The sequence below is a fragment of the Peromyscus leucopus genome, chromosome 1 (assembly GCF_004664715.2).
Source record: "Peromyscus leucopus breed LL Stock chromosome 1, UCI_PerLeu_2.1, whole genome shotgun sequence".
Classification (NCBI taxonomy): Eukaryota; Metazoa; Chordata; class Mammalia; order Rodentia; family Cricetidae; genus Peromyscus; species Peromyscus leucopus.
Window position 1 is genome coordinate 160,312,196 of NC_051063.1, and position 13,433 is coordinate 160,325,628.

Here is a 13,433-nt window from a genome sequence, read left to right on the forward strand (position 1 = left end):
TATTCCTGAAATGCTGGTGGTTACTGTTTATGGGCGATACCAAACCACATGTTTTCACTCCGCTAAACAAGTTTGTTTGACCCAACTGCACTAGATGTGCTTGATCAATCATATATAGGCAGAAGGTAGGCAGGAAATGTGTCAGAAATATGTAAGGATGTATGCTTGCTGCTGACTGGATGTAGGCGGGAGGTACACAGGCTGGAAATACATCAGGATGTATGTGTGCCCTGACTGGATCTCAGTGGGGGTACACAGGTAGGAAATGTGTCAGGATGTATGCTTGCCCTTGACTGGACCTGATTGGAAATACGGTGGCCTTATAGGTTTGCCTTTTTTAGCCTCTGCAAAATGTGACTCATTGCCATTCCTGGCCAGTATTTAATTAAAGCTTGCTTCAAATTTGGCTCAGAACTGTGGTAGTGGTCTTCCTCTCGCCTGGCAGGGTTGACAGTAGTCATTGTCATTAGTGCTCTGTCTTAGAATGCATAACATATGGGTCATGGTTAAAAAAAAGGGGGGGGGGCGCTTCAGCTCGAAAAAGAAAACAGTGTGAATATCTATTGAAATAGAGTCACAGATTATGGATGTTCCTTGAAAGGCCAAGCGATTCTGTCAGGATTGGGAGGATGGATTAAAAATAGAGTGATAGAGAGAAATGCAAATCAAAACGACTCTGAGATACCACCTTACACCTGTTAGAATGGCTACGATCAAAAACACCAATGACAACCAATGTTGGAGAGGATGTGGAGCAAAGGGAACACTCCTCCACTGTTGGTGGGAATGTAAACTTGTACAACCACTGTGGAAATCAGTATGGCAGTTTCTCAAAAAATTAGGAGTCGAACTACCTCAAGACCCACTCTTGGGCATATACCCAAGGAATGCTGATTCACACCATAAAGATACATGCTCAGCTATGTTCATAGCAGCACTATTTGTAATAGCCAGAACCTGGAAACAACCTAGATGCCCATCAACGGAAGAATGGATGAAAAAATGTGGTACATATACACAATGGAGTACTACTCAGCAGAGAAAAACAATGAAAGCATGAAATTTGCAGGTAAATGGATGGAACTAGAAAAAATCATCCTGAGTGAGGTAACCCAAACCCAGAAAGACAGTTATGGTATGTACTCACTCATAGGTGGATTCTAGATATAAAATAAAGAACAATCAGACCACAACCCATAGAACCATGGAGGCTATATATATAGCATGGAGGTCCCTAGGACGACTGTGGCTTATAATAAATTTCGGTTTTACTCAATTATTGAAAAAAAAAATAGCCAAATGAATGGAAACACATGAACTATGAACCAAAGGCTGCGGGGCTCCCAGCTGGATCAGGCCCTCTGAATAGGTGAGATAGTTGATTGGCTTGATCAGTTTGGGAGGCAACTAGGCAGTGGGACCAAGTCCTGTGCTCATTGCATGAGATGGTTGTTTGAAACCTGGAGCTTATGCAGGGACACTTGGCTCAGTCTGGGAGGAAGGGACTGGACCTCCCTGGACTGAGTCTACCAGGTTGATCGCAGTCCTCGGGGGAAGATTTGCCCTGGAAGAGATGGGAATGGAGGGTAGGCTGGGGGTAAGGGGGGGGGGGGGGAGGGGGAAGAATAGGGGAACCCATGACTGATATGTAGAACTGAATGGTATTGTAAAATATATATATATATATATATATATATATATATATATATATATATATATATATATATATATTAGAGTGATAGATGCCAGAACAGGTCACAAAGGAAGAGCTATTTTCTCTGGACCCTGTGGGGTCACTAAAATGTCATCAGTCAGATAGGGTGTTAACAGCAGAGAAAAATGTGTATTCCATGCAGTGTAACACAGAAGGCCATCCCACTCAGACTTACATGGCAGTCTAAGGTGGGTGGAGGGGCCTGAGAGACAGTCCCATTCTTGCCAGAGCAATGAGTTCTTGATAATGTACCTGATTTTAGAAGGTTAAGTTGTAGAAGTTGCTTAATTGGAGATGAGATAAGCCAATTATAATGAACAAATTGAAAACTGGCTGGGTTTTAAACAAGATTAAATACTACCTAGGAAGTAAGTCACTATCAGGGATAAAGATACAACCTTGATGTTGCAAGTTTAATGAAAAATAGCCTTTTTCAGCTGGAAATTTTCCTCCTTTGTTCTAATAAGAACTTCCTGAGTGTCCCTTGTGTGTCTGTCCTTTGTGTGTCGGGGCCATGCTGAGTTCTACACCCATCAGCAGGAAAGCCATAGTCCTCATCCTTCAGGAAACCTTTTTGGTCTGTAAGATGGCTTGGCCAAGAATCTCACTGAAGGATATCCTTCTGTAGAAGTGGGAGGTCCTGGTTAGGCTTTCTGTTGCTGTGATGACCAAAAGCAAGTTCTGGAGGAAAGGGTTTATTTGGCTTATACTTCCACATAGTAGTCCATCACTGAAAGAATCAGGGCAGGAACCTGGAAGCAGGAGCTGATGCAGAGGCCATGGAGGAGTGCTGCTTACTGGTTTGCTTATCATGGCTTACTCAACTTGCTTTCTTACAGAACCCAGGACCACCAGAGCAGGGATGGCACCAACCACCATGGGCTGTGCCCTCCCCCAATTAATCACTAATTACAAAATGCCTTACAGGCAGGTCTGATGGAGGCATTTTCTCAGTTGAGGTTCCCTCCTTTCAGATGACTCTAGCTTGTGTCAAATTGATATAAAATTAGCCAGCACTCCAGGGTGGTGGTGGTGCACTCCTTTAATCCCAGCACCTAGGTGGCAGAGGCAGCCAGATCTCTGTGAGTTTGAGGCCAGCCTGGTCTACAAAGCGATTTTCAGGACAGCCAGGGCTACACAGAGAAACCCTGTCTTGGGGGAAAAAAACAAAACTAGCCAGCACATAGGACAAGTTCTCCTGTATGTTGTTCCCAATTCACTCACTGTCCCAAGGGCACCAAAACAATCTCATGACCAGGGCCAACTCTCTGCTGTCCTGCCTTATAAGGGATTCAAATAGGTGTGAGTGATAACTCAGACAGGTCCATGTCTGCTGTGGCCCTCCCAGAGAGGAAAGTGTAGTACTACACCTGTGGGAGAGCAGGGCCTTAGTTGTGTGTCATGGCTGCAGAGTTCTGTGCTCACGAGGCCTTCTGGAGAAGGAGTAGAGCCTACTTCACTTACTGAGCTGACAGGGAAGGAAACTTCCAGATGCTGATGGTTTTCTGAGGTTGATAGAGGAGATGGGTCCACCAGCCATAGTGAGACATCATTACAGGTCCAAAGGCATGGACCCCCACCTGAGTTCTCACATAGGCAAGTTCCTGCACCTTTGCCCGTCTGCTGCACCTCTGACAAGAACTGGGGCTGATGCCTACCTAGCCTCATAGAGCTGTTGAGAAGCGGGTGCAGCGTGTAGCATGTACTGTGTACTATACAGCATGTGTAGGATGAGATGCTTGCCCGAAGCTGCAGTTGAATAACAAAAGTGCCTTTTTTTTTTCAGGTTACTAGATACATTCATCATAAGATTGTTGGGAAATTGCATGATGCCAAAGTGGTACTAGCTTTGGGAAATACCCTTTGGATTGATCCAATGGTAAGTGTTTAGTTTTCTTCAAAAGAAATCTGCTTGGATGGCCCCCAGAAATGATGTAAAGGATCCTAGTCTGTTCCTAGAAATGAAGGTTTATTTGGGGTTCTTGTTAGGGGAGATGTTTTGAATGTTATTTGGGTCATGAGTTTGGTATGGGTTTTGTTTTGTTTGATGGGATATTTTACATGGTGACAGAGCAAGTGAGCACGTCTGTAACATAATTGATGGTTATGACTATTTCCTTACTGCATGTGGCATTTTCCAGTATTTACAATGGCATTTCATTTTACCCTTTGAAATATAAATCACAGATTATTACAGGGGATTCTGAGCCCCTTGCCCAACCTATTTGAGAAGTCACAGGTCAGTGTCTGTTGGCACAGTGCCTGCCTTTCCTAGTTCCCAAAGCCCTGGGGCCTGCTCAGTAATTACTAATGAGGAACCCAGTCAGTCCAGGCACTCAGAGCTGTGTTCACAGTTCCTACCACATTTCTTCACCGTGCATCCTAAGGCTAGACTGAACCCTTGAGTTCCGTGTGGGAAGAAAGCAGATGAGTCTTCCTACCCTGGAGTCAACATGGAGAGAAAATGTGACTCAGTGACATGTGGCTCAGGCCGGTATGTCTTGCTGACATTGTCCCTTTTCCTTGCACCTTAAGAATCCTTCACAGTCCTGCTGCATTAGACAAGCCTTATTTGTTATTATTTATAATATTCAAAGGAATTCAGTTCCTATCTTATTGAAAGTAAAATTTATAAGGATGGAAAAGCTTTAACACATTAAAGTGGGGAATTTGGGTATAAGATTTATGAATAAGGAAAAAGTCATTTTTAGGAAAGAAAAACATCAACTATCAGAGCAGGTAAGTAGAGATATTTAGGAGTTTTAAGTAGTATTATCATAGTTAGGATTATAATTTTCTTTATTAGAGGAAAAAAGCAAGTTTTATTAGGCAGAGTTTGTTGGGTTTTTTTGTTGTTGTTTTAATACCATCAGAATATGAAGTAAAAAAGAAAACTCTCTTGGAAACCATGTTTCCACAGCTGCACAGTGTGTGGCAGTATCTCCTGACACACTGAAGGGGGGCAGCGCCACAGCTCGTCTTCCCTTCCCAGAGCAACTCCCTGTCACTCTGAGTGAAGGTGACTCTTCTGGGCATCCCTCAGCTGGAGTGTGTGCCCGGGGTTCATCCTTACCCTTCCACAGAAAGGGGCACCTGACCTGTGTCCACACTTCTCCACACAGGAACCCCACTGCTGCAGATTTCACAGCTTACTTAAATTGCATGAATTGAAATGCGTTGGCCGCAGAAAAGACAAATAGAACAGTGTAGAACACGGTCCTTGGAGCCTTGGCGTGAAGAGTCCTTTCAAGCCACATGAGGACTCTGAGCCTTGTCCAAGAGGCCACAGGAGAGTAGGAGAGAAGAGCGCACGTGTTTGCATCTGGCTGCAGCATCCTAGACTGCTGTGCACTAGGGTATCTATCATACCAGGGTTCTGCCCATAACTCACATTATCGCCACAGCACGGGCGGGACTTAGAGGATGCCGCCGCCGTCACCTCAGTGATAAGATAACTGGCTGCCGCAGCAGGAAGCCCTGCATACTGAGACATGTGTCCAAGTGCATCTGACTAGTAGGAAGACTTGAGAGGCTGTGAGAGTGCTTGTGATCCAGTCAAGTTCAGATGTGACTCTTACAAATGTTTTCCCCCTTTGGTTGAAGGTGCATGTTACAAAACTTTCAAACCTAAAAACTTCTGTCATTGATTATAATGTTCGAGCTGAAATTTTATCCATGGGAATGGGTATTGATAATTCAGAACACGTAGAACAACTGAAAAGACTATACAAAGAAGCCAGACTGCCAGCTTTCGAGGACCTTCTGGGCCAGACCTCGTAAGTGCATTTCTGTCTCCCTTTGGAAAAGCTGTGCTAAGTTAGAGGAATCTCCTTGTTCTAGCAGTCAGCTTGAAGAGCTTTCAGGGTTCACCAACTTACCCCTCCCTCTAGTGTTGCAGGATGCTGTAACAAATCTCAGGCGTATTGTTTTTGTTTCTTTTACAGAGAGGACTGTTGTTGACATTGTATTTGTAGATAGCACAGTGTGCAGTTTGATAGTACACTTGGGACTCTGGGGGATGCGGATGGGGCTCCCCGGCTTTGTGCTTCATTTGAATGGACACGTGCTCTGTCTGCTCCATGTCTGGCTACATGAACTGAGCATGCAGTTCGTCTGCACTGTATGTAGATCTGTAGGGCTAAGTATGTATGTCCCTTTGAGTATGTCATGCTGCTGCTGACCTGGTGTGCTGCTGGCCAGGGAGGTGTCCAGTCAGGCTGCAGTGCAGCCTCCCCTGCCCGGGCATCTGCTGCTGTGTTTCAGGAGGGTTTCTGAGGACAGAACTGAGCCGTGCTCACTGCTACTGCCCACCAGTTTGTTGTCTTGACAGCGTGCATTGCAGGAAAGAGTGGTTTTCATGACATTTGCACACAGGCACATAATGTTCTTGGATCATATGGCCGCCATCGCTCTTCTGTTCCTCCTCCATCTTGCCTCTCATCCTCCTCCTTCCCCAGACAGTCCCTTTGCTACTTTGAATCTTTTTTTAAAAAATCCAAAAATCCAGATTCTGTGTATGAAAGAAAAGATGCAGTATTTGTCTGAGTCTGGCTTCTTTCACGTAATACGGTGATTTTCAGTTCTATTTATTTTCCCACAAATGACATGATTTCAAGTTTTACAGATGAATAAAACTCCGTGTGTGTCTTCTCCACATTTTCTTTATCCATTCTCCGACAGGTGGGCAGCTAGGCTGATTCCGTGGCTTGCCTATTGCAGATAGTGTTGCAGTGTCACACAGGTGTGAACTGCCCACCACTCCCATGCTAGCTCAGTGTCTCTCTGTGTACTTGCAAGATGGCTCAGGGGGAAGGGCACTTGCTGCCAAGCCTGATGACCTTATTTGATTGACAGAACTCACATGTTGGAACAAGAAAATCAACTCTTGAAACTTGTCCTCTGACCTCCATAGGTGTGCTATGGGATGCAATGCCTCCCAAGACATACAAAATATAATAAATGTAAATATTTTCCAATAGGTAGAACAATTTTCAAGTAACCATATGTAGTGAAGTCACTCTGAGAAGGTGTGATTATTATTGACTGTCAGCTTGATGAATCACCTAGAAGACAAACCTCTGGGCATGTACTGGGTTAGTTGAGGTGGAAGGGTGTGCTGAAATGTGAGCGCACCATCCCACAGGAGAGAGAGCTGGGCACCAGTGTTCGTGTCTCTGTGCTTCCTGACTGTGGATGCCATGTGACCTGCTCCTACACCCATAACTACCCACAATGGACTGAACCCTCAAACTGAGGCAGAATATGAGCCCTTCCTCCCGTTGATTTTATCAGGGATTCTGTCAGATACATGAGAAAAAGAACTAATACAGACAGTGTACTAGCAACCTCAGAGCGGAAGACAGACACAGCCTGTGTGAACTCCAGAGGGTCTGCACTGAGATGGGCATGCTGGTTCTTGCCTGTAATCCCAGGACAGAGAACTGAGGCAGAGGATTGCTGTACATTTGAAGCCAGTCTGGGCTCCAGAATAAAGTTGTATCTCAAAGAAAGGAAGGAGAGAAGAGTGCAGTTGTACCAAAAGCTAATTAGAGAGCAAGGTAGACACCTACTAGAGGTGGAGCCGAAGGCTTGAGTCTCCGCCTAACAGTGAGCAGTTAGGAGATGAAAGGACTTGGGCTCAGCTTCGCTGCCAGCAGGAGTGAGCAAGTCAGAGCGATGGGGAGTGCTCTGGCTAGAGGGCTCAGTGGTGAGGAGTGCCTACTGCTCTTGCGGAGAACCCCCGTTCGGTACTGAGTACCTCTGAACTGATCGCCATGGTGACTGCACACTTCAGATGCCTCCCCATAGGAACCACGTCCTCACCGGAATTTGTAGCCGTTTGTTTTCTTAACGCCAGTGAAATGGAATCTCAAAGCAGTTTTCATTTGCATTTCTCCAACCACTAAGGATGAACGCTTTTTCCAAGTGTTTATTGACCATTTGTATTCTTCTTTGGAGGATTTGTCTGTTCAGTTCATCAAACCATTTCTTGACTGATAATTCTGTTGTACTTTGTGTTTAATTTTTACACTACTTCACACATCCTGTCTGGTGACTTCTCTCCATTCCTGTGCACTTCCTCTCCACTCTGGTGATTTGTCCTCTGCTGTACAGAAATTAGCTTCCTGTAGTCTCATTTGTCAATTCCTGGAGTGATTTGCTGTCCTACTGGAGCCCTGGCCATAACAGGAGGATCCAGTTGGCCTCTGGGTTTACTGTTGTAATCCTCTGTGACCTTGGAAGGTTCTAAAATTATAGCCAGAAGGGGAGGAAGTAGCCAACGAGTCTGGCAAAGATAAAAATAGTTTGTAACATGAAATGTTTTTAGTTTTTGTTGGAAGAAATTGGATACTTGTGGAATTAGAATTCAAGTTGTTTTCTATACACTTCAAGGGAAGGAAAATCCTATTATAAGGCATTCTTTAATAATGAACATGCCATTACTGTTGAGATTTTATTTTAGACATTTTTAATTGATTCTTTGTGGATTTTATATCATGTGTTCCGATCCCATTCACCTCCCCATCCCTTCATTACCCTCGCTCTGTCCTTCTACCTCCCCCCACCAAAATAAAATTTAAAAGAAAAGCAAAAAAAAAAAAAAAAAAAACCCAAAAAACTAACATACAAAAGAAAAAGAAAAAAATCTCAGCGTGGAAGCTGTAGTGTGGCCCAGTGAGCCACACGGTGAACCCTTTAGTCCATACATCTTTACTTGCAAGTGTTCGTCACAATGAGTCATTGGTCTGGTTCGAGGCCGCTGGCTTCTGCTACATGATAGATCCTGGGCCCTCCCTGGGACTCCTCTTGGATATCCTGTTGTTGTCTTGTGTCATGGAGATCCTGGAGCTTTGGATCTGCAGGTCTGGCCCCTTCACACGCTCCAGCAGTTCACAGATGAGGTGGGTGTTGGCGGGGGAGCCATGGACATCAACACAGACTGCGGCTATGGCAGAGTCACAGACCCAGACATGGCCCTAGGTGGCAGCCCAGACCCCTGTTGTTGGTGTGGCCCTTGGTGGCAACACGGGCCATGGATATCAACACAGACCCTAACTGCGGTTGGACCATGGACCCAAACATGGTCCTTGTCAGCATCCCATGCCAGGATGTCACCATGACCCTGGTTGGCAGTGCAGGTCACTCAGATCAGTGTGGACCCAGCAGTTGTGTGGCCCTCTAATGCCAACGTGGCCTCAGGTGGTGACCCAGGTCCCAGGTATCTGCATGGTCTTCAGTGGCAACAGGAGCCTCAGACATCAGTTCAGACCCTGGCTGTGGCTAGGTCACAGACCCAGAAATGACCCAGGCTGCAGCTCAGCCCATACGATGCCATGGCTCCATTGGCAGCATGTCACTCAGGTCAGTGTGCTCCCGTACCCCCACCCAGCAGTGACACAGCCCTTGACACCAACCTTGCCAACAGGTGGCAGCTCAGATCCTGGGCATCTGTGTGGCCTTTGGTGGCAACATGGGTCAGGGGCATCAACACAGACCCAAGCTGCTGTGGGACCACAGACCCAGACATGGTCCCTGGCAGCATCCCAGGCCCAGATATCTTGGCCTTAGCTGGCATCTCAGGTCACCGGGATTAGCATGGCCCCAGTGGCAGTGTGGCACTAGAGTGCCAACATGTCCTCAGGTGGCAACCCAGCCCTTAGACATCTGCTTGGCTTTGGTAACAGGAGCCACAGGCATCAACGCAGACCCTGGCTGCAATAGGGTCATAGACCCAGACATGACCCTCGGCCTCAGTTCAGGTCTGGACCTCACTGTGGCCCCAGGTGGCAGCATGACCCTCAAACACCGACATGGCCTCAGGTATTGGCCCAGACGACAGGCCTCTCAGCACAGCCCTCCGTGCTAACAGGAGCCACTGACATCAACACAGAGCCTGGCTGCAGCAGGGCCACAGATCCAGACATAGCCCTGGGCAACAGCCCAGGCCAGATGTCCTCATGGACCCAGGTGACAGTGCAGCTCTCTTAGAAAGGCATGGCCCCTGTGGGGGCATATCCCTCAGACACCAACGTGGTCACAGGTGGTGGCCCACCCTCTGGGTGTCTAAAGGGCCCTCAGTGCTAACAGGAGCGATATCAATATAGACCATTACAGCTGCATCAGGGCCATAGATCCAGACATGGCCCTTGGCAGCAGCCCAGGCCCAGATATCACCATGGCCCCGGGGGCAAGCAGTCCACCCACATCAGCTGGCTCCTCACTGCCCTCCACCCGTCAGATCTGCTTCTCCCCAGCACATGAAACTCTCGTGGTTGGTGAAGGCAAATGTCCAGGGGCAGAGCTGTGGCTGTCCTCCATGTGCCTGGGCTTCATGGCTCCATTCTGCTGGTGGTTGATCTCTACCTGCCCTGCTATTGAGATTTAATCCTAACTCTGGGCAGAGGCTGTGAGAGTCCCTTTCACACGGCCTTAGCATTGAACAGAGAAAAGTCTTAATTTGGTTTTGGTCAGAGCCGAGGTCAGGGCCTAGACAGATGCAGAGCCTTTGAGGAATAGGATGAAGTGGTCTGGAAAGAGACAGCAGTTACATAGCACTGAGCAAATCAAGTTCAGGGAGACTGACAGAGTGGCGGTGGTGGCAGGGAGCCTCTAGGGCTACGGAGAGACAGCCTTTGAGAAGCATTCAAGAGCCAGCTGGGTTTGGAGCACTAGAGTCATAGTAGACGGTGGTAGAGTGTGCGTGGGTGAGTTTAGCATCTCTGTCTGTGAGGTTAGACTGGGTATGACAGGCATTCGAAACAACTGAAGGCAGTTTGTGCGGAGGAAGAGATACAATGTTCAGTGAGATGGGTTGGCAGGTGGGCTAAGAGGAAGTCCTGGGCGCTGCCTGATGGAGAGGTCACAGGACGGAGGGGTTGACATAGAGGGACTGGGATTCTGAGATGCAGTGACAGAGGGTGTTGGCACTATGGATAAGAAAAGATGTTTGGGTGGGGGCAGCTCATTGGAGAAAAGGCCCAGAGCTTTTTCTAGGGCATGGTAAGTTTTAAGGTCATTAGAAGGACAAGCTGTGCTGAGGAAACAGCTGGGAGAAAGGCCCTTGGTCTGCTGGCACTGAGGATGAAGATAAGGCCTGTGGGAGGAAGGGGCAGCCTGGGGGTCAGGGCCATGCTGTATCCAGGATGGAAGTTCAGTCCTCCGGCGGTGGCAGTGATGGAGGCCCTATGCCTCGGTTCACAGTTATCAGAAGCCTCTGGAGAGTAAGCCCTGGCTTCTTTAGAGATGTTGTATCTGTGTCATGTGAGTGTCAACCTGAATTCTCTCTGAAAGCCTGCACAGGATGAATCACTGAAGCACATTGTCATCTGTAAGCAAGGGAACTGGGGGCAGGGTTGTAAGGAGGTCGCTGCCTTGTATTGACCTTCTTACGTCTGAACTACATGACTGTGGTACTGGTTATTTTTGTTTTGTCAACTTGACACAGACCTAGACTTATTTGGGAAGAGGGAACCTGGATTAAGAAAATGCTTCTATAAAATGGGGCTGTAGGCAAGCCTTTAGGGTATTTTTTAAATTAATGCTTGTTGGGGGAGGAGCCAGCTCTTTATGGGTGGTGCCACCCTTGGGCAGGTGATCCTGGGTTCTATAAGAAAACAAGCTGAACAACCCATGAGGAGCCAGCCAGTAAGCAGCATTCCTTCATGGCTTCTGCATCAGCCCCTGCCTCCAGTCTCCTGCCCTGTTTGAGTTCTTTCCCTGCCCTCCTTCAATGATGGACTGTGACAGGGAACTGTAAGCTGAAATAAACCCTTTCAAGTTGCTTTGGGTCATAATATTTGTTTAAAGCAATAGAAACCCTAACTGATTATCTGCTTAAAAATCCAAAAGAATGGTGATACATATTTTTAATTTTTAATTTTTTAATTTTTTTAGACAAAGTTTTTACAAAGCCGTGGCTGTCCTAGAACTCACTATGTAGACCAGGCTGGCCTTGAACTCAGAGATCTGCTTGACTCGAATAAATTGGGATTAAAGCCATGCACCAACACTCTTGGACTATAGAGCTGTAGACCTGTAGATATATGTAGATATAGAGAGAGGTGGCAAGAGGCAGAGGCAGTCACCTGAATGAAGTAATCTCTAGTTAGCTAGTAGACAAAATCAGAGGGTGTTGTGTTAGATGTAGCAGGTTTCCGTGTGCATAAAAAAGATGTAAATGGAATTTTTTGAAGCCACATCTTAGTCTTGCCTCTCCACCACCCCATTCAACCTCAGAGCTGGAGAATCACCTCCCTGTTCCTACCCAGGGATAATTACTTTTGTATGAAAACAGTATTTCTACAAGTTGGCCCAAACTGGTACCGTAGGCTCTGGGAAGACACTCTAGGAGGCGGGTGGGAAGGAAGATGGACTCCCGTTTGAGGAGGGAACTGCACACGCCTTTCTTCCCAGAGCTTCAGTGAGCTTGAAGGGAGGCCAGTTGAGTGAAGGAGAGCGGGCCTTCCCGATGACAGGTGTCCCTCCCCACCCTGTGCTTGGGCGGGGGGGCAGAGGTACACAGTGAGCAAAGCCGGCCGCACTGTCCTTGTCCACAAGTCACAGAGGCTCCATTGGGTCCGACCCCAGGATGACAAGCAGGTGCTTTAATGCCTGTGTATGCCCTCTTCTGCTCTTCTGTTCAGAACACCCACCACGGTGGAAGATGGCATGTGTCTGCGGGGCACTCGGCAAGGAGATGGAGGTACAGAAAGAAGAGCTGCTTCCGAGGTGGACTCAGACAACCTGAAGCCTGGTTAGTACTGCCTTTCCAAGACGCTTTACTCCAAGTTGAGATTTCCCCGTCTTGAGACTTTCCTTTGAAATGGCTCGAGGAGGCCTGAGCATGGCAAGTGTGGCTCTGGCAGGCCTTACCCCCCCCCCATTCCTTTGCCTTGCTAAACTGTTAGATTGCACTCCTAAAGCCAGCCACCAAGGTTCCTTCCCTTATGTGTCCACTGCCTCCTCCTGAGGCTGACTACCAAGGTCCAGCAATCAAAAGTCCCCGTGGGCTACCCTGATTTACATGCCCGATCTAAACAACTCATCCTAACAGGGGGTTCCCCTTTCCCTCTAACAACTGTCCTTTGCCTGTGGGTCTGTCTCCTCTATCCAGAGGCAGTCCTTTGTCCCCCGGGGGCAAATACCCTTCCCTGTTCCTGTCCCTTCCCCCTCTCCCTGGTCCTCTGTCTCCTGTCTGTCTCTTATCCCTGCCCTCTGTCCCTCTGGGGCAAATCAGTCTCCCTTGTGCTGACACCTTGGTATTGGGGGTCTTGGGCCTCCCCTGGTCTTTTCAGCTTTCCCTGTGAGACACGGAGCAGAGTGCTGGCGGTGGCGGGCGGCGGCGATTCTTCAGTGATGCTCTAGTGTCTGAAGAGTGGAGTGAGCAGCGCTGTGGCTTTGTCCCTGTGCGCGTGCCTCTGTCCACACTTCAGTCACACGGGTTGAATGTTTCCAGAACCCTCCTTGTGACCCAACTCTTGTTATTCATTCCTGTCATCACCGGTGTCGCTGAGTTCGAAGCACGTGGCCTCCTCCAGCCTCTAGCATTGTAGCTGGTGTTTTTTGTTTTAATTGTTAGGTTATATTCTGTAATCTGAATATACCAGGTTGATTGGGACGCTGAGGTGGTTCTCAGGATTTTTTTTTTTTTTTTTTTTTTTTTTTTTTTTTTTTGCATTGCTGTGAATCAAACCTAGAGCCTTGTTTTAAGTTTGGAATG

At 47.4% G+C, this 13,433-nt stretch overlaps 1 protein-coding gene across 3 annotated transcripts in view; it reads left to right on the forward strand.

Moving 5' to 3' along the window:
* The window catches only part of Tdrd12 (tudor domain containing 12), an 85,268-nt gene that overhangs the window by 69,446 nt on the left and 2,389 nt on the right, over positions 1-13,433 (forward strand). For all 3 annotated transcript variants that reach the window (XM_028877765.2, XM_037199385.1, XM_037199388.1), the window contains exons 24-26: positions 3,501-3,593; positions 5,318-5,490; positions 12,358-12,467. In XM_028877765.2, the coding sequence (XP_028733598.1) occupies positions 3,501-3,593; positions 5,318-5,490; positions 12,358-12,467 (376 nt within the window). The remainder of the gene's footprint in view (positions 1-3,500; positions 3,594-5,317; positions 5,491-12,357; positions 12,468-13,433) is intronic.